This window comes from Poeciliopsis prolifica, unplaced genomic scaffold (genome assembly GCF_027474105.1).
Source record: "Poeciliopsis prolifica strain line A6 unplaced genomic scaffold, Auburn_PproV2 SCAFFOLD021, whole genome shotgun sequence".
NCBI lineage: Eukaryota > Metazoa > Chordata > Actinopteri > Cyprinodontiformes > Poeciliidae > Poeciliopsis > Poeciliopsis prolifica.
The window spans coordinates 263,562-291,054 of NW_026562396.1; the positions used below are offsets into that span (position 1 = coordinate 263,562).

A 27,493-nucleotide genomic window follows, 5' to 3' on the forward strand; every position below is an offset into this window, starting at 1 on the left:
TTCCAGTTAAACTGTTCTAAGAACCATTTGGTCTGTGCCACACGTTCCACTAGGATGATTACAATCTTAATGATTTTTTATTCAGAGCTGCTGCATCACTTGCTACTTCAATTATTACCAACAATTATTACAAGACAGACAGACTTATGATGCCCGCAGTCCCACCGCTTACCCTCACACTGCATGGACCTGCCATGCAACCTACATCATCACAATCAACAGCAGAGGGATTGACACCTAAGCAGAGACAGGTGTTATTGTCTCTGCTTAGCCAAATACAGCAGCGATCACTATAATTTAGGGACGTAATTGGAGTTACACTCTGTCTGAAACCAAATAACTGAACCCAAAGTAATTCATTTCAAAATCTCTGTCGAAATCTGTCAAGAGTTATTGCAAAATATTTGTCTGATGAGCTTACATCTTTTGGTTCTTGTAAAGTCATTAACAAAAATACAATGTGGAGTTAGATTTTTATTATCTTTTAAAAGATTTAGATTTTGAAACACTTAAGTGGAAATCTATACTTCACTACATGGATTTGCTTGTATATTTTCTTACTGAAAAAAACCCCAAAACAAATGCATTACTGTGTCAATTCTTCCAGTTTATTCAATAATGTCATATAAACACGGATACCCACCACCCTTTTCTAGTAGAACAGCTGCAGGATGAGCTGGGAAATTCAGGAATTGAATAATGAAAGTGAGGCTGCAAGCAGACTGTGTGCTCATGAAGTAGATGGAGGAGCATCATGAGGTAGCCTGCTGAAAACTCTGTGCAGAGGGTGGAGAAAAGAAGATGCATGTACATCTGAGTAATTCGAACTGTTTTGAGCTACTCAATACTGCCATCCCTCATCATTTATTAATCTTCTGTAGGAATATTCATCTCCAGCCTGCTCCAGTATACTCCAAGATGGGAAGAAATAATTAGAACTGTGTATCATCCTGACACCAACAGTGCATTACATTTTTTTGTTATTGTAGGCATTTCAACTGCAATCATCACCAGCTGACATTTATCATCAGTTTCAGTGTTACTTCATGTTTCTGGTGGTTTCAAAACTACAAAGTGATTAAACAGGCAGCACTGTGATATTTAAAGGGTCCCATAAACCTCACAACTACAGTCTCTCCTTTGTTGTCACCTTATTAGGGCTCAATGTCACTCGTAGTGTCTGTTAGACATTTGTGATCTATTAAGATGTAGAAAATGAATGTCATCAGGAAACTAGCTTAATGGCTCAGTGCACTTGCAATTCGATCTGGTTTGCTGGTGGGTACTCAGTCTATGATCTGCCATGGTTCGGTTCTGATTAAATTATTGAAACTGCTGAAGACAAACACCAACCTTGATGTATTATTAGCCATTATTGATCCATATTAATTGTTAAAAACAATTAATATGGCCGGTCCAAGGTTTCTTTTCCATGGTGTTATGACAGGACTTATTTGTGCGCACCTGACTGAAGCATGGGTGCAAAGTGATTAAGACTCTGAACCACTATGTTGATTGTTGATTTTCTTTTGTATTTCTTGCATTCTATTTTTAAATAGTATCTGAACAGATGGAAAATCTTTTCAGTGTTTACTATCTCATCAATTTTAACATTTCACAATCTGCAGAACTGCATCTATTAAACCACTGGACATGCAACACAGCTTGTTTTTGATCAATGAGGAATCTATTTATAGTGCCTATTAAAAGTATTCACGCACTTGGACATTGTTATTGCTTTTACAAATCAATCATGATCCACGTAATCTAGCATTTTGATTAAAAACTTAAAAAAAAACATTTTAACATCACAATTAAAACTAATGTTTTCCAAAATAATGACAATTAAAAAATACATTTTACATAAAATGAGGGATTGCATAAACACCTCATTTTACATAGCTAGGTGGATCATAAAAGCTAATTGTTTTTGCACTACAGAGGATGGTGGTGACTTTAGATCCCCTATCCTCCCAGGATGTATTGCAGCTTGAGGAGCCCCGTGTTGGCTATGCAGTGTGCAGGACAGAGGACATACTGTGGGTCAGTGGCTGCAAAAGATGACTAAGATAGGATGGCCGTCCACATCAATAAATTCAGTCACCTGCTCTGTAATTTTAGAGCATTTATTTGTCCTCTTTATCTCACTTGCTTCCAGTTACCAACTCAATGTATTCATTTACATTTTATGTGAATTTGAATAAGTATTCAGTTTAGTTCTTTCTTCATTGCTAAGTATGCAGGTCTTGATTTACCTTTTTTTTGTTGGCTTAGAAAACTGCTTAGATATACAGCCAATATAACTGATGTGAAACAAAAGACAGTGGGAAATTAGTAGAGACTTATTTTAAGTTGAGTACTTTGATCTTCCACACCAGAGGATATGAATGTCAACAGTGACTGATGCAAAACAGCCATACAAAACAGTCAGGGTGGGACCACCTCTGCTCACTCACACCATAAATATCTTCTGCAAAAACAACTGTTAAAAATGTATACATTTTAAATCTTAATTTTTAGTTTGTCTACTGAGATATTTTAAATGCAGGCAGTAATTCTTTGTTTTTTTGACATAAGTTGATATTTTTTACAGTAACCAGTATCTCTTTGTTAAATGCTCCCCGGGTGTCCCGACAATGTTCGAGAACTGTATAAGTTTAATTAGCTGGAAACAAAATAGAAGCAATTTTCTCAGATTTGTTCTCTGAAAAACATGCATATTTCATTGTGGACCAGTCAAAGGAATGGATGTGTCCCACAGAAGGTAAAACATGTGAAACTTAGGGTTGGGCAAATCCCTGTTGTATCTATAGTGGCCTGTTTAGTGACCTAACACTGGTGATGGTTATGTAAGAGGATTAAAGTGAACACGCTGATAATCCAAGTTTATGTCATCTTTGGATCCGTGCTGCTGTTAAATCGACCCCATTCGACCCGGCTCTGTCCGTGCTGCCTCTAATTAGTACTGGATGGCAACAATGAAATTAGTATTTACACACACAGTCAAGTGACTACATCAACCAATTTTCTTTGATTCATTAATGCTCCGAACTGAATTTTACCTTAGAAGAAAACAATTCAATGAAGCCAAGATTGTTTCCCTAAAAATGATTTGTTATTAAGCTGATCAACTGAATCACAATCCAGACGTTAGGATTTATCAGTCTTTATTTTAGGAGAGTTATTCATATCAGTTAACAGTTATTCAATTCATTTCTATGCAAAATGGGTGCCAGTCATTGGGTTGGTATTGCTTACCCAATGAGTTTCTCTGTTTCTTGTAATTGTGGGAAACGTAATTGATTGAGCTTTGTTTTGCACTTCAAACAATTTCAACAATGATTTAGGTCTATACTGTATGTATTTAATGCAGTAGTTTTTGTAGTTATCTTGGAAATTATTCATCTTATGTGAATTTAATCAAATGTAATAGACTGAAATCATCAAAAATGAATATCAAAACAGACCTTTATAGGTTTACACTAAACCCCAGTACCTAGGCTGTTCTAACTTGACATGGCTTCTACTGAGGATTTTTTGCAAGATTTCCCTGATGAAATCTAGATTTTGTGATCCACAGCCTTAAAATAGCTGTGAATCATACATTATTACATAGCAGGCTTGCCTCCTCCATCAAACGGGGTTTGCTGCTGTATTTATTGTCTCCTTGTTTTCTCCAAGCTTCAGGATCTGAGGAAAATTCCCCAACCTCATTACCATAGCTTTATAGTTTGTGGCAGAGACTCACGGGTGAAGTCTTCCTCTAAATACACTTCTAAAGTAAAAAAAAGAAAAGAAAGAAAGAAAAAGAGATCTTCGTTCAGTGTAAAATACGCACATGAACAGACATTACCCTGACTTTTAAGACTGAATTTACAGCAGCATACACAGTTGCTTGAATGAGATGTATTATGTGTTTGTGTGTAAGTGGAGTTGAGCTGAGCAGATTTCAATCTTACTGCCTGACTCTGTGTGTTTCCCTCGGGTTCAGTAAAGCATAAAAGATGCTGAGAGGTGCGACACTTTGCTGAAACTGCCTGCTTTGCGAGGATTGATGTGAAGCGCAGACCAACACACACATCATTCCCAGGCAGTCGGACGCAACAAACTCTATGCGCTCAGTAAGTCGGTCTCATAGGCATACAGATGTGTGACACAAATACACACACCTGATTGATTACTCTCGGATAAGCAAAATGTCAGCTTCAGTGAGAGCAGTCAGATAATTAAAACAAAGGTTTCTTTTGTTCTGTCTCGGGTGGAGCCCGCTCCGCTGTGTGACCGAACAGGCATCGTCTCAATGAATAATCCTGACAGCTGGCCAGTGATACAGAAGGCAAACAAAACCTCACACAAAGCTTTTAGCAGTCTGCCTCCACCATTCAGCATGTGCATGCTCACAAGTAGAATCACTGCAAACAAAATTTAAACATTTATTGTGTTTTTTTCTGACTGTTACGTTGACTCACTGTTTTCAGAGCTTGGTATCAGCGAATGGTCGATTTGAAATCCATACACACACACACAGGAGTAAAAAGCCCGGGTGTGAATCTAATCAGTAAGCTTTGCACTGTCGACCTGTTTTTCCCTGAGCATGACTAAACCCAGAAGTTATTTGATGTGTCTGCCATCAAGCTATTTTAAGGGGCCAGGCCATTACAGCTCGGCCCGTCTGTCTGCCAGGAGGATAAGGGGATATTTTGCAGCCCAATGCGGCTCGCTCATTTTCGGTGCTGTCACCAAATTCAGCGATTATCGTTGTATCCAATAACTGTTATCCACATTTCTCTTAGGCATGTGTCAGAGCAGAAGACAGGCTTGAGGGAGTCGAAGTACATGCTTCATGTGCCATTGGTTGACATGTGGAGAATAGGGTTGATATTATGGTGTAATTCAGCTAATGTATGCCGCAGCCGTCAGTCCTTCAGCGTTGCTGATCATTAAGGAGAAATCCCCTGGCTCAGCATTCTGATTTGTCTGGACTCAAGGAAAAAAAAAAGAAAAACAAATGTTAGGTGTTGATTAAAAGTTGACAGAGAAATGAGAATCAGAGGCCAAAGCAGAGGGAGATTTTTAGAAACATGTCAGTGAAAAACACAATAGTCCAAGATTTTTCCTGAAGGATGAAGTGGAGTATTGTGTCAGCCAGGGAGCGATTCTCACCTCCATCTTTTCAGAATTGAAGTAACAATTCAAGGAGGAATGACAGGCCAGTGCAGCAGACCGATAAAGGTTACTGTTTTTTTTTTGTCCTTTCTGCTCTGTGGAGATTTGCCATAGTTTCAACTACATTAAAGAATCATTTTTCATTCTGTGATGTATGTGTTTTTACATTTATCAAAGTGAAACTAATTCCAAGTCAGTGTATGACTGATTATAGTCAAGAGAAGGTAAAAACCAAAAAGATTTTCATGCTTTAAAATAACTAAAATTCCACAAGTTCACTTTTAGTTAAAAAGTTCACCTGAATTAGTGGAATTTAAATCCCTCTCCACAGATACAGACCAGGAAATATTGAATTAAAAAAGTTTATTTGGATACCAAATTTGCCAGTGTAAAACTAACGTTTTTTCAAGTCTCAGTCATCTAGGACATGAACTTAGCTGGAAGATAACTGGACTTCTTTTCTTATTTCTGTTTTTAGGGAAAGTGACTTATGTGTCCGACTTTAGCTATTTTAATAGCCCTGTCTTTGTGATTATTCTACAACCTATAAGCCTGTTATATCAAATCATGTTCAAAACTAAAGATGCATTTTGAATGGGAGGTTAAACATGTTCAAGAAATAAGATCTTATATCTCATTACATTTCAATCAAACTAAGCAAACATATTTTTCCTCTCAATTGCTGACAATAAATAGGTAGCTGCGTAATGTTCAGGTTGTTTTCCTATTTTATATTTTTTAAGAATCCATCCTTTCTTCTGCATTTCACTCACGCTCATTTATTCCTTATTAGTAACCAAATCCTACTGACAGCTTCAATTAAACCCTGTGAAATTGCCCTAGTATCTATCTCCCTTTGGGGCTATTTAGCTGTACTTAGCTCTGCAAGCCAGGCCTGTTGCCAGGCAGTCTTTCATGTTGTGTCATGTTCTTTCTGGGGCATCTTAACCAATATATTGAACCTGGTTCATTCATTGAGAATAAGAAAAAAAAAACATGTATTCTTATCAACTTACTACACACAGTGAATAACTTGAATTCACACTGTATTTTTCTGTCTTTTTGAGCCAGACTTCTGAGTTGCTTGTGTTTGTGGCACATAATAGTCAGTTTCATCTGAACAATCCTCCTGAAAATGAGTTCATGGTCTTATATAGACAGGAGTGTGTCTTCCAAACATCCAAATCAAGTCCAATCAACTGATTTTACTAGAGGTGGACTCGATTTCAGCAGCAGAACCATCTCAGTGGTGATCAGTGGAAACAGCTCTTGAGCTTCATCAGCAAAGGATTAATCAAAGGTTGTGAATACTTATATAAATGTGACTTTTGGTTTATATTTTGAATAAATTAGCAAAAAAAAGAAAACGCTAGCTAAAAGTAACCCATTTTGTCATAATATGTAGAATTTTTTTTTTTTGGAATGATATTAAATAAATACAATTTGGAATGTAACATAACACAATGGTGGAAAAAAGTAAAGCGTTCAGAATATTTTCTGGATTAACTGTGATCTAATGGTAGAGTTGTTTAAAAATATTTTCTATTTAATCATTCCTGATTTAAATAAACTGATATGAATTGATATGAAGTATTGCTTTTCTTACTTTATAAGTCTCTGAATATGGATCCATATTTTAACTTAAAATAAGTGAAACACACACACACACCGACAGTTTGTGTTACAGTGATATTTCTTGTATATAAGCTCTGATGTTCTAATGTTATATCTACTGAGCCTGCTGTGCCATTTGGAGATATAGCGGATATTCAATGTCAATGGAAGTACTTTTCCCTTTTCTAACATGTACTGTAAGTGTTAGTTTCAAACAATTTATATAAAAAGAAATGTTTCTTCTGTTTAAAATGTGTAATTTTTAATATGCTATGTAATTGTATTTTTTATTTTAGTCTTTCAAATGCCAGAAATGTATAAGACTGTAATTTTTAAAAAAATATTGAATCGCCTTTTTACAAAATACGTTTTTTACTATTGCTTGAGTGATGTCTGGGATGCCAACTTTTTACATTTACTTCAGTAAATATATCTTGAAGTAGTTTTACTTTTGCTGGAGTACATTTTTGGGTACTCTGTCCCTCTCTGTTTACATTATATAGTGATGGCATTTTTCTCCTATCGTTGTAGCTGTGACACGGCAGTGTGATGCTAGACCACCCAAAAAGAAAAATGCCCATGTGGTGGATTCTGTTTGCATTCATTAGTTGCAACATAAATTGTTTACTCAACACATTAGACCATAAAACTGTTGCCTAATTGTGTGTTAGACAAAGTCCTGAAAAATGGTTTGGAAGCACAGTGAAAAGGTTTATGCGTGCATGTAAATGCATTTATTCAATGCATGGGGCTTTTTGACGCTCGACTGAACCGGTCCTCTTCGACGCTGAAGCAAGAAAACAATGGGTTGCCATGGTAACAGTGAAGGGTGAAGGAGGAGGGTGTGTCTTTGGCAAAATGCAGTGAAAACGGTTATTGGCCGGCCGAGTGGCGGAGAAAACGTTCTGTGGTTCGTTGCCATTCCTGCTGCTCAATAAGTCTCTGCTGTCCTTCTCTTTCTGTCTCCCACATGTCTCCCTTGTTGTCATCTTGAAGTGAGTGGGACTGTGAAGAGAACAAATACTGAATATTAATGAGGACATAGAGGAAAAGAATACATCGCTCTGACTCGCTCTAATACTTCTGTTCCTCATTTACTTGCTATGTTTTTTTTTTTCTCTTGGGTTTTATTACCTAGTTTATCAACATATGTTAAATGAAGTGGACAGATTGCCAGAGCAGTCTCTCACTGATGCGCGATGTTTACAAGATCAGTTGACCCTGACAAAGATGTCGGATGAATGGCAGCAGTGGTTATTTCATGGATCACAGAATTTTATCATGATTGGTGCTTTACACTGTTCCGCTTGGATGTACCCCTAAATTCAATAACATGACTCATTTTCTAGAAGGAAAAGATCAACAGGATGCTTTGCATATTTATGACAGTGGTGCAAAACCATTTAGAGTGTCAGAAATTTATGGATGGCCTTCTTAGTTTTCTGGTCAATCCACCATTTGGAATGATTTCCTTCTCTCCCAATTTTCCCTTTCTGTCGGACAGATATCTCCACAGTTATTTTCACTTTTTTGGCATATATACCAGGCAACCACTGTTGCCTGGTATATATGCCAAGTTACATCTTGTCAACTGCTTATTAACACAAATAATTAAACATATATCATCCACTAAATTCTTTTAAGCATCTGGACTTGCTGTAGACAATTTGAAATTTAAATAAAGCACCAGAATTGTCAACAACGGACATTAAAGAGACTTTGAACGTGGAATGATTGTTGGTACCTGAAAGACTGATTAAAATATTTCAGAAATTGCTGGGACTTTCATTCACAATCACCTGCCATCATTTAAGCATTAAATGTCAATTTCATGCATATTAACTAAATACATGTGTCTAATTTTAATTAATTAAAGAGTTTGAGACTGAAAAATCAACAATTTGTTTTGTGAGTAATTTTTTGTTGTGATTTTAGCACCAAAGTCAAGTGAAAATTTGGAAAAATGTGAGAAGAAACCACAGCAGGGTAAACAGTTCTCATAATTAAAACCAGGCAGAAAGACTTTTATTAGTCAGTTGTTCATCTGAAGATGGAAATGTTTTGCTGCATTCCTCTTGGTATATTGCTTTTAGATTTTAAGTTGCTTTATTGATAAACTTGGAAAAAATTAACTATGCTGGTCCATCTTTTTCAATAAGCCTCCTCTATGCCTTTTCCTCCACTTTCCATACGTTTCAGCAAAAATATGCTGTATAATAAGATAGTATATTTTTTTTCCATCAACATTACATGACAATTAATTTGGACCAAAAAAAATAGTAAGTGTATTTAGAAAATCTTTACTATATGAGAAGTTTTGAACTTAATCTTCACCCTTAGTTATTTCTTCTTTCATTTGTTGTGCTTTGGGTTCCTCTTATTCAAGGCCGACTGTCTTTCAGCACCGTGATCAGAGGTCATGGCTTAATATTCCAAGCAGAGAGACATCAGTATTCCCGAGGCCCACACTCTAACTGAGCCATCTGCTGCTTCCGAATTGCTTCTCTCGTCCTCTGTCTGCTCCTCAGCCCAGCTTTTTAAGCTCACACACATTCTCAATGCAGAAATATGCAAATACTCACACGTGTACACGCATACAAGGCGAGTGTCTGCAAAAATAGGAAAGCATGTAAAGGTAATTCAAAGCTTTATCGAATGCTTGCTGGTGCATTTTCCTGCAGATATGAAGAGGCCCCCAGCAACTGTTGCTGAAAACACACAAATGAAACACTCAAGGCAACACCGGTGTGCAGCTGTTGCTGCGCGTTTTTTCTTGTGTGGTTTCCAAGCCCTTTTTGGTGATAAAGGTAGCAGCTCGCATGAGTACTAATAGATCACTGCAGACAGATACTTATTAGAAGTAGAAATACAGGAATAGAGATGGAACCAACTGCATTTTGTTTTTCTTTTGCCTTCTTCTCCTTCTAAAGTCCATTTTTATTCAAGTTCAGAGGAGTCTGGATGGTGCTCCTATAAACATCAAGCAAAGCAGCTTGTACAGCTTGTTGTTGATTTTTTTTATGTAGTCTTTTTCCTTACTTGCAAATAAAGAGGACCCAACCTAATTAGGCTGATTGGAGAAATGAACCTTCTCCCATCCCATTTTATGCTACATTTTTTTATTGACAGTATTTAAAAAGCAATTTTTATGCAGGTGATTGACAAAAAAATACAAAAAGTAGAAATATAAAGGTAAAAGAGACCTATATTCTATCAAGCTTAGAAATAAAGTGCAAAAGGGTAATAAGTCGATTAAGTAAAAACAAAAAAGAGAGTTGCTGTGGTGCAGGAATAAAGCGTGTTATCCATGATGCCTCAGTCCTCCATGCAGACATAAAGGTAGATTTGAGTCCCTACCTTTACTGCATGTCTTTCCCCTCTCTCATAGCCCCATTTTCCTCCCCAATCATTGTCAAATAAAGATTGCTAGAGCAAAATGTAAAAGCACTCAGGCATAAATAACACTCTCCATAAAAACTTTTATTTGCAAATGTAGGGGTTGGAGAAATCAGTCTTCTCTCATCCCATGATGTACAACATTTTATGGCAGTATTTAAAAAGCATTTTTTATTTTGCAGGTGATAAAATTGACCAAAAAATGTAAACAATAAAAATGCAAAATTAAAAGGGATAAAATATTCTATCAAGCTTAGAAATAAAATTCTATAGTGTAATAAGATGATTAAATAAAAAAAGAAAGACTCAAGTCATCATTGTGAATGACAGTGAAATAGCATTTAGTAAGACAGACAAAACAGCTAATTAGTTTTCTGTCACTGATCTCAGAATTAACTGAGAATGAAACTATTTTCTGCTGTTCCTGTGAAGTTCTCTTGTCGTCTCAGTTTTTGTTTTCTGCTTGTCAAAAAGAAGAAGAAACAGAAAAACAATATTTAAGTGTGCTTTTTTTTTTTAATGCTAAAGAGGAAGCTTACCAAGTCTCAGAAAACTGTAGTGCTTTGAACTGCAGTCTAAAAGTGTGTAAAATCTGTTTGTGTAGGTGAGCTTGGAACAAAAAAGAAAACTCATAAGTTTCTCGTTGTTTATTAAAGCTGTTCAGCAGTTGTTCATGGATGTAATTTGCAGCTGCCTTGGGGATAAAATTTAAGTTGCTACAGTGATCTATGATATGCAATCTCATTTTTAATGCAAAAAAGTGTGGGAGTGTGAGCTTGAGAGTCGAAATCGGATAGAAAATCACAATAAAAACTGTATCAGGTTGTTTGAAACCAGAGGCTGCTGCTTGTTTGCCAAAGAAGATTTAAAATCATAAATTCGAGAGTACATCCTATGTCTTTCACCACAGATGTAAGTCATGCAGTAATTCCTTCTAAATCTGCCACAATAGGAATAAACCAGCAGGGCAGATCTCTACATGTCTTGTGATGGTGTTATTATAGTCTATTTATGAATACAGTCAAATATATTAGCAAACCAGAAATCTCAAACACATGTAATACAAAGCAGATTTAGAAAATGCCACTTGGATAAGAAACTAAAAATCACAAAAAAATTTAAATAAAAACTGATATGTTGTATGAATTTGCCAGATAGCAACTGTCTGTAGCACTGTGCTGATTATGCGTTACTCTTAAAAACCCAGAAGCCAACAAAGAGGATGTCAAAGGTTATGATTCCCCAGAGGATGCAGTTACCCTTAGTTACCAATCCTGACTCTGAGCTTTAGGGAATCATTAGGGGTGGGGCTGAGCTCTTAACGGATGGAGCTGGTTTATAGTATGAGGATACAGAGAGGGTGGAGTCACAGAGGTGCATGCTGTGTGGCAGCCAGAGGGGGATGGGAGGAGCAAGAAAAAACATGAGGGAGGAAAAGCAGGGGTGCTCTTATTACAGAAAATCACAGACCTATTGTGTATCACATCCCAGCTCCAGGTAAGACATGCAGTCACTGCATCAAATGGTAGACGGTACACATTGTGAGGCTACATTTTTTATGGATTCTGAATAAGGAGAGGTTGGAAAGCTAAAGCAAGATGTTTAAAATGTGTAACATGTTGCTTTATTTCATCAGGTGTTCTCAAGTATCTGTGCGATCAGAACGCTTTGTGTTGGGAGCCAGAACTCAGTGCATGTGTTTTCTGCTGTCTGTCTGTTTTAGACATATATTTCCAGGCATGTTGAGAAAATCTAATCACTGGAAATGGGAGACATGGTTCTGATGCAGGAAAAAGGGTAGAGCAGCAACAGCTCTCTCTGAGGGCAGTCGTTCATGACATCCTAATGACAGCAGAGAAAGGAAGCTGACAAAACAGATGAGAGTAAAGCAAAATGTAAACCTAAGAGCAAACATTTTAAGCTTGTGTTTGGAAGGCAATTGAACTAGTATCTATGCATTGATAAATTCTCAAAGGACATTTCTTTAATAATTTTGGTTTTATTCTAAATTGATTGTTGTCATATTGTTTGTTTTAAAACTTATCATATTTGGATAAAATAAGCTAGTCAAAACAGTACTGGGTATAATCAGTAATTTTCCTTTCAAATTTGTAAGCAAATATTTCCATATTTTTTTATATTTTTAATAACACCAATTTGGAGTGTGACAAGTTTTTCTTAATTTCTCTTTTTAAGCTTGAAATTTATGAGTTGAAATCGTCTGAACCTAATTGCAAAAGATTATTTATCCGTGCAACAACAGAAGACCAAGGTTGTACAGAAGATTCTGAACATTTGTAGACGCTGTGTTTACTTTTAAAAAGCTTAGAGTGAGTGACGCTCACCGACTGAGCTTACTACTGAGAATTAAAAAGACAGAATTATGCTAAATCGGCTCAGGATATTGCTCAAAATGTGCATGAAGTGCAGAAGAATGAGCCATGCTTCAAATTCTCAGGCAGCAGAAGTGGGGTAAATGTAGAGAAGGAGAATAAAACTGGATATAGAGCACTTGGATTATTATTATTATTTTGTAGTTGTTTTAAAAACTACCAAACTACCAAAGAAGATGATTATTATAAAACATTGTTGGTCAGTACTTTTGCTTTTAACATAATTTTACATCGCTCAGGCTGTGTTTCTTTGTTTCTCCATCTTGTAGGTTCAGATCAATAACAATGCATGGCTTGTAGGCCACCAATCATGGCCCAAAGGAAGGGGCCTGGGACCAGTGGTGGAAACAGCATGTCTGGTCCCGGCCCTGCCTCCTGTCCCGCCCCTCGTCCTGCAGAGTCATGTGACCTGAAAGCCTTGCCAGCACGGCAGCGCCCACTGCGCTACCACAAAGAGCCTCACAATCCAAAACACCACCCTCACTCCTGCAGCACCCAGTATTCCTCTCCCAAGCCTCCTGATGTGGGGTGCGGTCATCCGGAAGAAGATGCAGATGCAGATGTTGACATGAAGCAGTACAGCAACCAAGATGTTGACTCGCAGCTTGAGAATCAAAGGTCAGCAACGCCGTCCACTCCTCAGCATGACCCTCATGAGGGTGAGGAGCATAACGACCATGATCAAGCAGACTTTCATGGCGATGCTGACAGTCTGGATGATGATTCCAGCTCTGATTATATCAACAATACCTCAGAGGATGAGGAAGACTATGACGACGGTGAGTGTGTCATGAGCCATCTTTCTGAGAGAACAGGATATTCATAAATACCTTAAACGGTTCTACACATTGGTCACTGAAGTTAATATGAGACATCATTTGTAACAGTGATTCAAGAATGCTTCTGTTTTTAAAGAAATTAGTCAATAACTTTCTGTTTCTAACTATTAACCTCCCCAGGACTAGCAGAGGAAGATGAGGGAGTCACTTACTACATTCGCTATTGCCCTGAGGATGACAGCTACCTGGAGGGAATGGACTGCAGCAGTCAGGGAGACTGTAACCACAGTCACGGCCAGGGCAACTGTTCGGGTACCATTCAGCAACATGGATCCCATGCAAGCGAATTCCAGGAAACTGAGGAAGGATGGACGGAGGAAGGAGAGGAGGAGGCCGAGGGAGAGTTGAGAGAGGAAGAATGGGTTGAAGATGACGAAGGAGAAGAAGCAGCGAGAGAGGAGTGGCAAGAAGAGGAGGAAGAAGTGGTGGAGGAATGGAGAGAGGAAAACGAGGAGGTGCAAGAGGAATGGATAGAGGAGGGCCAGGTGAGCCAGGAGCACTGGGAAGAACAAGAAAGGCACAGGGTGGAGGAATGGGATGAGGGGGAAGGAGAGGTCCGCTGTGAGGTGGTGGAGCAGGATCCCGATGAACAGATTTACAATGGGAGACCAGAACCCATATTGGACCATCACCATCACCACCAGCCTCCGATGCAAGACACGCACCACACCCAGCGACATGATCGAGAGGAGGGCGAAGAGGCAGAGAGTGAGGAGGGCTGTCCAAATGAAGAAGAAGATGAAGAAGCCGATGAGAAGGAGAGATATGGAAGAGCTTACACCGGAGACTATTGCCCGCCTGAAGACAATGGAAACTCTGTGCGAGTCTCCCCATACCGCAGCCGTAAGGTGCTGGTGGTGGAGGGGGAGACAGGGGAAGAGGCAGAGGAGGACATTGACCAAATTGTTGCTGAGATCAAGATGAGTATGAGTATGGGGAGTCTAAGCAGTGGCACTGATCAAAGCCCAGAGGAGTTGGCACAGGACCCTGTACCAAGTGACTATCCTCACTCTAAGCCTGAGGCTGCATCCTATCCACCGGTTCACCACCGACACGACAGCAGGCCCAAGTCCCTGAACATTCCCTCCATGCACCACAACAACCCTGACCTCCAGCGGGGCATCAAGGCCCACCCACGCACGCCGGAAGACAGACAAAGATGGGCTCAAGAGCAGGTAAGTTTCTGAAACACAAAACTTTTAACTGGTGATCATCTAAAACAAACAGCTTTCAGGGTCCACTAAATTATAGCTCCTTTTTTTTCTGACATTTAGACAGACATTGTTTGAATTGGTGCATATGTTAGTGTAAAGCATGGAAAAGGCGCAGTTCTTAAAATGTAATAAGTGACATGTTTCTCACAGGAAGCCATCTCCTTCCCCCATGTCACCCATAGATTTACCTTCACCTTACTTCCTTCCAAGCTGTAGATAAAGAGACAAACAGACTCAGGATGGACTCAACAACAGATAGAGTTGCCATCCTGTAAAAAGTCAAATAGTTAAAAAAGAGGAAGACATCTCTGGTGGGCAGCAAGCTGATAAACACCTGCTCCACCATGCGCACACATACTCATGTCCTCATGCTTTTGCTCTCGGCGTCTCATTTGCAGTGCAGAAATGGGTCAGTGGAACAAGATAAAATTGGAAAAATGCTCACAATGCGGCAAATTCAGATGACTCTCGGCCTTGTGAAGATCATTTGTTCATTTCATCTTCTGTAATCAAATAAAATGTTCTCTATACCGATTCACTGTGGCCTTGAACTGAACCTGGGCAACGGTAAATTTGATTAGAAATTGACTGTGCAGCTTTGAGTCAAAACATTGTATTTAACAGAGAAACAGAGAAAAGTCTCGTCCAAAGTCCTTTACACCCAAACCACTAAGCACAGAACTCTATGTTGTATCTTTAAAAATGAACTTTATAACTGTAATAGACGATGTGTTATTTTTGCAAAGGTGGAATCACTGTTGCCAATTAGATTATGTACAAAACTTTAGTTTGAAATTGTCTTAAAAACAATTTCCCCCCAGTTAAATTAGATATAAACATTTTTCTAATCTTTATCGATCCACTGAAACCACAGCTTTATTTGCTTCAGTCATTTTTGTTTTGTTTAAAATGAGAACATTTGTTCAGTTATCTGACAGACATATTTTGTTCCTCCAAGATTATGAGATTTAAAAAAAAACACACATACATTTAACTCTTTGTTCATGTGATCTGAATAGTTGGATCTGGATAATGGCTATTTTCTTTGCAGTTTCTGTTTTATTTGATTTGTACATCATTATTGTATTATTTTTTATGATTTACTAATTATGAAAGTACCTGACCTTGTCAAAGGTTCTCAAACAATTCCTGAAAAAGACATTGTTTGGACAGGACTATATGTCAGTCTAATGCATGGCAATAGGTACTAGAATTGTAATGATTGTGGTGAATAGCTACAACAAAAGTTGCAAATGACATTTGTATTTCTCCAGAAGTCAAACAATATAGTTGAAACCTTTCGTCTTTCCCTAGAGGTTTCCTGTCTTTTTACTTATCCCCCAGACCTAAATAAAGGCACACATATAGAGGATGGACTCAAATTAACTGACTGCTTGTAGCCCACATTTAATATCAGGGTTTGAAGGGTTAACACTTTATCAATGATGCCATTCATCCATACATTGTATCCACTCACTCTTGCAGGGTCGCAGCTTTATCTTGGTGTTTATCTCAAGCGATCTGATAAAATTCGGATTGATGAAATTTCTACGTTGTGCTTTTGGGATTTATTTGAACACATGTAGTTTTGTGCTGTACAGCGTTGCATTTAGCATTCCGCCTTTCCAAACAACAACAACACAAAGCTCATTAATGTAATGTGTGTTTGCACTACAGAGTTGGGCACCATGATGCATACTGATCAGTTAACTCTCTTCTAAAGGAGGACACACAGACTCACGACATGTGCTGCTTTTCTGAATTTCCCTATTTCCTCTGCTCTGTGGAGGAGGATTTAAACAGCAGAGGCTTTTTATTTCACTCTTAATGCCAGTGAAATTAAATGAGCAGCGAGGGACTGCTAAATTGTGCTTCTTCTAATTTTTTTTTTCTTTTGTATTCTGATTGTGCACACAAATTGAACAAGCTACGCCATCATTAAAGATGTTCCACTTGGTTAAATACTTCTCCCAGCACGGCTTTATCCGTGTTCCAATAGAGGAAAAAAGAAAACACATTTGCCCCTTCATTCATAAGCACATTTATGCATTTATATTGTCAGGGAGCATTGTTACTATAAAACACAGAAATGCAAATTATCTGCATTAACAGAAAGACGCAACCTTCAGATTATGTGCTTCCTAGTTTTTACTTTATATGGTTGATTTTGAATGTAGTAACAAAGTTACAGAGCGTCTACATCTGGTTTAAGATGTGAGGAAAATGTAAATTTTAATTCAGAAACATAGTCAGTTTTTAAGCCATCGTTCTGTAACGTTTCATCATTAAAATGGTTTGAAACTTTTGAAGTCAAAGTATTCAAATGAAATATCCCATCATATTTAAAAATACATATACTAACCAGTTTCCTCCCATTCAAAGCACCGCTGCTTAAACAGAAGAAACAGAGAGATGTTATTCTATATCATGTCTTTCCTCCTCTGTTCTGTTCTGATGCCTATATTGTTGCACCTGTGTGTTCTGTGTTTATCTGACAGGTAAATAATGGTCCAGAGCAACCCAGAAAACAGCAGCGCTCCGACCTCAATGTTCCTTTGGAGAACAACAATGTACCAGAGGTAAGATGCTACTGAATATCCAAAAACAGCTTTTACATTTCCCCTTTCATGCACAACTTTAGTAAGACTGGTTGTTACTTTATACAATGTATAATACGTGTGTGTGAATAAATGAGCAGCAGTGTATTTACTGGTTTATGTAATTACAACCAGTACTCGTGTCTGGTGCTAGTGGCATGATGTCCTTGTACAAACTGAACTTGTGTTTGTGGTTGTATTCATAATAATTTTCACTCATCGGCTCTTTTTGTTCTGTAGTTAAGCTTCCTGAGCATGTAGTGATCTGGTAGACGCAGGAAGATTATGGTTTGACTCTCAGGAATCAAGATTTTTCCTATTTCCACTTTTTTTTCTCCCACATCATTAGCAGTCTGGAATGACATATTTGCATGTATTTATTCATGACCATTTTTTCACCACTTATGGGAACAGCGCTGCATAAATAACAGAGGGGAATATAATTACATGAGCCTAAGTGAGGGTTTTAGCACAATCTGAATTAAAATGTATCTAGTTCTAAGCAAGTACCGGTAAATGTTGTCCAACTGGTTTGCTTTATTATTTGAATTTGAGTTAATTTATGCCCATGCAGGTACATGAATCTGATGCATTTATTTTTACGTCCTATTTCTGTCTTTCAGCCAGCAAAGAAAGTTGCATCCTTCCCGAGCTTTGTTGATGGTGAGTTATTCTGCTTCCTAATAATCCTAAGATACTATAATCATTCAAAATAACTCTTACAGTCATATTAAAACTATGTCATAATAGCGTATTTCTGTGAAATGAAAGGAAAGGAGAAGTTTATACCATATGCTGTTGCATTTACAGAGTCCAATAAAATCCTAATTCTTTGTGGATCTAAAAAAGTGTGTCTGAATACCTCTGCAAGACATTTGAAAATTGCAGCATGTTTTGAGATCAAAACAACACCACTAAATGATTTAAGGTTTGGCAAATTCAGTCTACCATCTCCAGATCTCAAGAGCAACAGCTCTATTTTTAACAAGGCTCGGAGAATCCAGTGATTGCAGTACCTTTTGTAAGGAACACGCAGCTTCAGTCAAAACATCATCTGTCTGTTTTTGCTCCGTCTGTTCATCACTGTCCTCTCAGTCCCGGGACCCTGCGAGCCAGAAGACCTGATTGATGGCATTATCTTTGCTGCTAACTACCTGGGCTCCACCCAGCTGCTGTCTGAGCGAAACCCCTCCAAGAACATCCGCATGATGCAGGCGCAAGAAGCTGTCAGCAGGGTCAAGGTACCAAAAACAATATTCTGTCACATGCACTGCAATTCTGACACAAATAGTCCTTACTGTTCTGTAAAGTCACACCATTCTTTCTCTCTAATAAAGAGAGGCTTTTTATTGGAACAAAGCTTTTCACATATTTCACATATTTCATATGTGAAAAGCTGAATAGTAAATTGAACTCAGAAATTCAAACGAAGTCATTTAGGCCCAGAAAACTCAGGCTCCAATTTTTTTTTGAGATAATGATTCTTGTTGTTCTGTGATCTGTGGAGAGAATATACGCATCCACAAGGAGAACATGCAAACTCCATGCAGCAGGATGACTGGGATGTTATTGCTGCATGGGAAGATCAAGCCGCACCTCTGTGCAGTCCATGTTAATATTTCCCATCGTATGTCTCACTCTCTGCTGTGTTGAGATTGTGGTCTTCAAGGACAAGTTTAGAAAAACAGGATGGCAGGTAAAGTGCCCCTTTGGGCTGCCAAGTTGCTTCATTCATCTGTTCTGTAACAGAAAAACGTTACAGAACAGATGTTCTGTAAAACGTCTTTCTTTCAAGAAAACGTAGACGTCTTTATTTCTCAACTATACTTGGAGTTTCTGTGCCAGGTGACTCATTTGAAGAGCAATGTCGTCAGAAGATTCGTGAGAGAATATTTGTCCAAATGCTTTGATGCTTCGGAGCCTCAACTCCCTAACAAGTGGATCTGAGCTCCCGCTCATGTGAAAACAACCATGGATACCTTCCTAAATATTGGATGACCTCCTGTGCAACTATCCACTTTTAGAAACAGACATACAGTAACAAGATCTGCTGTGGAGGGGTGAACTTATTCTGGACATGTTTTATGAATAAAGTTCAAGGACAAGTTCAGATTTACAGTGATTAAAGCCATTAAGTTTTCTCCAAAATAAATTGTAGCTTAGTGGTTAACATTTTTAAAATTCAAGGTTGTTAGTTCTGCGAGATTGGGCTACTTTGCTGCTGGATGTTGCTTAATCCTATTCACCAATTCTTTTGAACTTCATCAGTGAACTCAGTCACACAGGCATTATTCATGCTCATTTTCTTTAGATCAATCTGAGGAAGCAATCGGTTAGTGCACTGAAGTTCTGCTGAAGCTCCCCGAAGCAAAGAACTGAGGAGAACATTTTGGCAGGTGTATTGTGTAGCTCATTTATGCAGATCCTGTTTGCCTGACATTCACCCAGTTTGATGTAATATTTATGAAGCTCCATCCCCACCCCTACCTTCAACTCCTTCCTGTTGTCGACCCCCTGCCGATCTGCTCAGCGCCTCAGTAGATGTTGCCGAGAGCCTTGCATCTTTTGTGTTGCGTGTGAGCTGATGAAACTTCTTAAAATAATAATAGAAAAGCCTCTTCCTCTTCGTTATGACGCTTGCTATCTTTGTAGTTCAAGATTTGGAATATTTTAATGCAGAGATAACTCATCGTTTTTAAATAAATATTCAATTGAATGTCATATTGGCTTGCTAAAATGTTCATGCCGCTTATGCTTTTCCACATTTTGTCACATTACAACCATAAGCTTCAGCGTTCTTTGATATATGTGATACATGTTGCTAATATGTTTTACAAGGCAGAATTTGAAAAGTGTGGCATGTACATGTATTCAACTCCCTGAATCAATAATTAATGTCTTACTCAACAAGCTGCTAGTCCTTTGGGGTATTACTTTTCCAGATTTACAAATCTAAAAACTGAAATAAGTAAAAAAAACTCATTTTTTTGCCACACAGCTGAAGCCAAGTCAGACTGGATGACGAGCACTTAAAGACCAGTTTTTAAGTCTTTAAGTCCTTCTTTATTTGGGTCTGTGTGTGTCAACTTTTTGATGCAGGTAAAGTGCCTCTTTGAGTTGATGCACACAGCTCTTTTGCAACCACCACCAGCTCATTTGGCAGCATTTAGCTTCAGCCATCTTCCCATCAACTCTAACCTGCTTTGCTGTCTCTGCTGAACATAAAAGCCTCCCCACAATCCTCCCTCATTCATGGTTCACTAACCTGACCTTACTTTAAATTTGACATGTTTGTTGGGTTCCTTAATTTTCCCTATGTTGTTTGTTCCCTACTTTTCTTTGACAATTATTTACAGAACACTTATATTCACACTGAGATTACTTGACTCAGAGTAAGACTGTATTTAATTATTAGATCATTTGGATTTTATATTAGTGTGTCAGAGTAAAGGGGTGAAATACAAATGCACACCACACTTCACAGGTTTCTATTTGGGAACAATATTTTTAATCCATGTATTGTTTCTCCTTCACTTCTCATTCATCCACCACCTTGAGTTGATCCGTCTCATAAAGTTCCAACGAAATACATCAAAACTTGTGGTTTTAAAGTGACAAATGTGCAAAAGCTCTTAAGGTTTATAAATGCTTGAACCGCAGCTAGAGATGTTGAAACATTAAAAACTGGTTCATTTAATAATAGTAATAAAAGAGAAAACTGTAGGGCTCATTACTTTAATGTGTTATTTTCCAGCTGGTCCCATAAACATTAGTTTCTAAGTGCCTTTAATCTGTTTGGTTGCACCCTATTTTTAGTGCAGCCAAAAGAAACAAACCCCTGGCATTCAGTAAATCATCTCACTACCCAATCTTCTCTATTTTTTTCTAGAATTTATGTTGATTTCTGTCATGCTCGTATTATTCCGTCTTTGACACTGAGGTCTTAGAGTTTTGTCCGTTGGAATAAAGCATTTTGAAATCTTCATAGTGCCTCCAATAAATGGTGCTATCCTTTTGGCCAGTGTGTTTTGTTGGTAAATTACTTGAGCAGAAAAGTGAGGGTGAGTCATCCACAGTTGCTGAAACCAATCGGATAGGACTTTGTCACAATTTAGAAACAAGTCCTATTTATAGCAGCTTGTTTTTTAATATGCTGTGTTTACAAGAGAAGAAGCAATTATCACCCTGTGTAATTACTGTTTTGATTTGTATCTGATGATCAACACTGTGCTGTGCACGCACACGCATACATGCGCTTGACACAGTCATACACGCCTCTTCTGTCTCCGTCACGCTCCCTGTTTGTTAGAACAACATGTGTTTCGGGGCTTTACTGTCTTACTCGTATTTTCTTTATAACCCTCCTTTATGTCCTCCTTCTCTTCCCCCTGTTCTCTGTGCTCCTGTTATCTGCTGACCTTGTCCCGTCCCAACGCCTGCCTTCCTGCCTGCCTGCCTGCCTGCTTGCCTTCCTGCCAGAGGGTTCAGAAGGCTGCCAAAATCAAGAAAAAGGCGGTGTGTAATAAACAGAGCACAAGGAAGAGCCTCTGGTCACTCTCCTTCCACTCTCACCTTTTTTCTTCGACATCGCACTTTCGCTTGTCTGTGTGTGTCCTCTTTCACTTCTGTCTCACAGGCCTCATCAAACAAAATTGTTGCACATAGCTCAACAATTTTCATGTTCTTTCATTCATTCATTTGCGCATTCTGCCGAGTGTAAAGGTGGTTTTGCCTTCTGGCCAAACCACCTTTTTAAAAACTTTGAAGCCTTTTCTCCTAAATATTTTTTTAATCAAAAATGTATTAAAAGGATCACAGGTCTTAATTTCAATATTATGAAGACCTGCATGCAGTGATGTGGGATTTCATAGTGTAAGAACTAGAACACAAGTCTATATTTTCGTCCTACTGCATAGTGTATTTATTTAAGAGGATCTTCAGAAACCAAACGGGCTTTGTGATGTTGCTTTGGAAATTTGCTGGGATTGACTTGGTTCGTCTCTTTAGTGTAATATTTTCTGAAACTCTGGCTGCAGCACAAGTTACAAGCAGGGTTGATACACACCTTGTCCAAAAGTTCATTTTTACCTTTTTTTAGTCCACGATCTGTCTTTCCACAGTGCATCAAGCTTCAGCTGAAAAAACAATGTATGGTACTCGGTACACATCCCCTCAGCTTCAACATGAACTTTTTAAAAAATGTTGACAAGTCAGATGTTTATGTGAAGCAGCTGAGCCCTGGGCCTGGGATTACACATCCTTGGTAATGTACCAAGTCTGCAAGGCAACAATGTTATCAAAACATGCATAAAAATACTAAACATTAATTAACATATGTTTAAAGTTAATAAAGACATAACAAAAGGAAATTAGAAGGACAGTTCACTTAAATAAATAAAAACAATAAAAAAGCTCTCTTTGGTTTGAAATGTTATTATGGCAAATCTAGTAATATCTAAGAACATCTAATATTTTAGTAAACTATATGTACGGGTAAAACATTATGTAAGACAATTCATAAAACAAAGTGAAATAAACCAAGCGTGGTAAACCGAGGTTAAGTAAATAAGTCTTTTGTTTTGCTGGGGAAAATATATTTGATTTTGGCAAATTGTGATTGCCTACATGATTATTCCTACAGAATAAATGTAGGATTCATCAACTTGAACAGAAGTTGCTGCCTCACATTTTTAATCCTGATCTGTAAATGTCCACATGTGTTCAGTGAAAATGTTATGGAAAGCTGAGTAGAAACACCTTTAAAAATCTTTTGTTAAACAACCCACTACTATGAGAAAACTGAATTATACTTTTATAATAATAATAACCCCCTGAAAATACGAAACAGTCCTAATAATGCAATTAAGATAAAATAAGATCCGAGTTGTTGCTATACTCTTATTCAGATTTGCAAGCTCTCTATGTGCAAGCACAACCCACTTTTTCTAAAATAAAAGCAGCGTAAAGAATGAGGTTACATTTAAAAGATGATTTCCCAACACCTGTTTGTAACTTTTTCTAATCTGTCCTAGTTTGTGTCCACTTTTCTTTGCTTAGAGAGGATAAAAAGAAGTAAAGTGGTATTGAGAGGCCGCTGCCTCAAACAAACAACTTACCATTTTTAACACGGATGCCTAAACATTCCTGACATTTGCTTTATCTCTTTATCAATCTTGGCTGATTTAAAATGCAAAGTACAGTAGGAATCAAACCAGAGCAAATATAATTTTATTAGTCTGCAGCTCACAGTGATTAAAGGGAAATGTACGCCGGCTTGTTCTGCTCTCACTGGTGTAACAGCCAGCTGGTGAGGGCTTAGTGTTAAGCTGTTTCTGGTTTCCGCTCCAGTTCGCCACGCTGGTGCCAGGACAGATGATCTGAGTGGACATCACTGCCAAAACACTTCCCTCTTTATCGTCACTTGCACATCACCTTTACACTCATAAACCTGTCCATCTGACAAGCAGCTCTCCAACTGGAATCGGCACCGAACATGCATGCAGACACAAACAGGGGTGTCCACAAACATCTGAAACATTTCAAATCACAACTCATTTTTCTATGTTCCTCTAGAACGCTGATGGAGATGCTCAGACCCTGACTGAGGTTGATCTGTTTATCTCTACCCAGAGAATCAAAGTGCTCAATGCAGACACACAAGTAAGTACTTTTTTTTTTTTTTGAAGGCGGAGATGCTGGGATGTACAGAAGTTGAAACAGTTGGAGCTTAGCCACTGCTGCCAGCTGCATCTTATGAAACCACAGCTTTCATTTGTTTAATCTCAAGACGTCACATTGAGATTTCCCTTTTGAAATTGTGTCCAAACATCTGTCAAGCGTGCCTTTTTTGTGATATTCAAATAAATCAGTGCGTGGAAAAGTAAAAGTTACCTCTGTTCTCCATACTCCTTATCTCAGTTGTTCCTAAAAATATTTTTCCACTCACGTAAGACACTTTATTTTTTAGAATTATATGGAAACAGCAAATGATTCATTTGCGGTGCTTCAGCCTAGTCCTTGGTTTGGCTGTCAGATTTTAAGTGTGGGCAGGCTCCTAGTAAAAAACAAAAACATAGAAAATAACGTGCTGCAATGCGGTTTCTGTCTTCCTCCCTTTCCTATCTGTTTGCCTCTGGTTCTGGCACTTCTGCGGAATCAATTCAGTCCAAAAATGTACTTATGTTCTGCAGTTGCAAGCTTTATGTACCCTGCATGGGTGGCTCCTGATTTGGGTTCATTATTAGAACAAGTCCAAAAGTGGGCTGGAAAAACAGTATCCATTAGATTCATATAATAAAACTGTCACAGAGTTAATGAAATGAAGTAAACTGCAAAGAACTTCAGCATGTTATTATAAAACATGAACAATTAAAACCTCCTCAGAATAAACATACATTATTTGAAGTCTGCTTCTTCTCCAAATCATTATTACATTGAAATTTAATGCCTCGTGCAATCTACTTTACCACACAAGGCTATTATTAGGCTGAGTAAACAAATATCATTACACTATTAGAATAGGCCTAAGTTTTTTGTTTGGTTTTGTGGATGTAATACAAGCTGAACCAGATCTGCAGATAATCTAATTTAGAGCAGATTGTAATTGAGTTGTAATCTGTTTATACAGCTTTATGAGAATGAAAAGAAGACATATTTGAATCCTATAATCACTTATTTTTTTCATGAATGATGCAGCTTCAAGGAAAACTATTAATATAATGTAATAATAATCATCTAATGTAGTAATAATAATAATAATCATAGGGCATATGATGCCCTATCAGTGCTTACATGCATTACACAAATGAATTACAAATGCATTTTCAACTAGGAACAACACAAGGCATTGTTCCAAGCATTATGCATTTATTTGCCACCAAGATGGATTCAGTTTTAGCTGTCTGTTACTTTAATATTCAGGGCAAAGTTTGCAAATCGAGTCTGATTTGTGATGTTTGGGTTCCTGTGCCCACAGGAAACAATGATGGACAACGCACTGCGCACCATCTCCTACATTGCTGACATTGGGAACATCGTGGTGCTGATGGCAAGGCGGCGAATGCCTCGAACAGCCTCCCAGGACTGTATCGAGACGACACCTGGAGCGCCTGAGGCAAAGAAGCAGTACAAGATGATATGTCATGTCTTTGAATCCGAGGATGTAAGTGACTTAAAAACAAAAATCCGTCCAGATTTGGGGAAACGTTTGTCTTTCCCAGGCAGTTCCTTTAAGTGTTATGTTTCTTTTACTCCAGGATGCCACTTACATCATATTCAAATGGATTTTGCCTGGGTTTTGCTTCAAGACATGATTTGGCCTCTTTAGCCTGAATACAGCAAACGCCATCACATTTCACTGTCAGCAGTTCAAAACCATCTCTGTGCACCCCACAATAACTGATCAGAGGAACCCACTGATTTGCATTAATCGGAACTCGCCGGGCACTTTTGATTCCTTTTAATTTATTTATTTTCACTCCACGGAGCTGCTGCCTGCCTCGTTGAAGCAGTTTCAGGAAGACTTGGCAACGGGAACAATGTTGCACCGAGGAGCCAGCAGCTCAGTTTTCACTGCCAAGTGGTATAAAGGCTGGACTCCAATCTGTCCCCTCTTCATCTAATTTTGCTGCCAGAGTTTTAATGGAAGTATTCAGCCACTCATCCATCAGTTTAGAAACTGTTTCTGCTGTTGGGTCTTCACTGGCTGCAGGCACCATTTCCTGTTTGAGACTTTTTATCTTGTTTTCTTGGGTGAAATTAATTCACTGAAGCGGCGTGGTGCCTCACAAAATCTCCATTTGGTTTCTATCTGCAAACCTAAAGGAGGCCCTGTGCTGTTTTCTTGCACACTTAAAAAAATAGTTCATGTGTTAGCCAGTTTAGCGAATCAAATATCCCACTCAGCTCTTTGATTCTCCTGTCCAACAATTTTTAAGTTTTAGATTACCTCCAAAAGTAAATGTTTTATATATAAAGAGGTAGAAAGTGTGTGTAAAATATATAATTGCACTCAATAATTTATAAAGATTGCATGTACAAAAGAGCATGTAACATCTAGCCTGCGTACACACAGCTGTTTAGATGTCAATAATAAAAACACATTTAAAATCAGTCAGAAACTTGAACAGGAAGCCAGTGAGTGGCTCCATGTCAGCGGTAGGAGTTCTCCCTGCAATTGGTGAGTTGTTGGTTTGATTCCCGCTTTGCCCGCCCCTGTTGTGTCTTTCAGCAAGACACTTCACCCAACTGTCCTACTGGTGTTGGTCAGCTGTGCAACATGGCAGCCTCGGTTCTGTCAGACTGACAAACAGCTGTGGCTAAACCAGTAACTTGCCATTATGAGTGTGTGAATGTGTGCGTGAAAGGACTCACTGATGAGGCAGGCTTTGTTCATATAAACAAATTTGACAAATACTACTATGATACTGATGAATTCATAACATATTTTGTGATAAAAATAAGGAATGCTTGATTCAAGAATTTGCTTTTTTAAACAAAGAGAACAAAGGAAAAACAAGGTTTGGATTTAATCCTTGCAATGTGTGTTGAATTCAAGGTGAAACATGAAGATGAAGTGACTGACTTTGTGTGCTGTGCCTGTCTCGTTTGACTAACGTTTGATGGGATGTTCTTGTAAATAATTTGATCATTTTAAAGAAGATCAACTTTAATTGCATTCAATTTTCCTCAGCGGGTTTTCCTTAACTGAGTCTCCTTCTAAGTAAGGAGCTTTTATGAGTAAATGTCACAACTCTATGAGAACAAATAGGTTTGGACAGTAAAAATCAATTCATTTTACTTGCAAACATATTCTTGGCACACCCAAAGGCCAGTATTGTCACTGGATGCTTTTCGGCTTGCTGACGAGCTATTTTTTATGTGCAGTGTGAAAATAAGAAAGAACAAAAAACAGCCAGTGTTTTAAATAATGATTTTGTTTTGGCTGTGTGTCACCAGGCTCAGCTCATTGCTCAGTCTATTGGTCAGGCGTTCAGTGTGGCCTACCAGGAGTTTTTGAGAGCCAACGGCATCAACCCAGAGGACCTGAGTCAGAAGGAGTACAGTGACATCATCAACACACAGGAAATGTACAATGATGACCTCATTCACTTCTCCAACTCTGAAAACTGCAAGGAGGTCGGTCGGAGTGAAAAACGTCCATTTGTCTCTGCAGGTGTTTTTATCTGTGTCAGTGCAGGAAACAGAAACAATAGAGAAATGCCTTGAGATTTTTACAAAGTGCAGCACGAATCCCACCCCGTGCTGCATGGCCA

General features: G+C 38.3%; 1 protein-coding gene across 2 annotated transcripts in view; it reads left to right on the forward strand.

Moving 5' to 3' along the window:
- apba2b (amyloid beta (A4) precursor protein-binding, family A, member 2b) overlaps nt 1–27,493 on the forward strand; it is a 44,498-nt gene that overhangs the window by 11,382 nt on the left and 5,623 nt on the right. Inside the window, exons 2-10 of one of the 2 annotated variants that reach the window (XM_055044917.1) lie at nt 12,839–13,348; nt 13,529–14,583; nt 17,121–17,201; nt 17,843–17,882; nt 18,315–18,460; nt 21,699–21,734; nt 23,793–23,879; nt 25,195–25,380; nt 27,177–27,356. In XM_055044917.1, the coding sequence (XP_054900892.1) occupies nt 12,859–13,348; nt 13,529–14,583; nt 17,121–17,201; nt 17,843–17,882; nt 18,315–18,460; nt 21,699–21,734; nt 23,793–23,879; nt 25,195–25,380; nt 27,177–27,356 (2,301 nt within the window). In that variant the 5' untranslated portion in view covers nt 12,839–12,858. The remainder of the gene's footprint in view (nt 1–12,838; nt 13,349–13,528; nt 14,584–17,120; nt 17,202–17,842; nt 17,883–18,314; nt 18,461–21,698; nt 21,735–23,792; nt 23,880–25,194; nt 25,381–27,176; nt 27,357–27,493) is intronic. The other variant, XM_055044918.1, reaches the window with a different exon arrangement.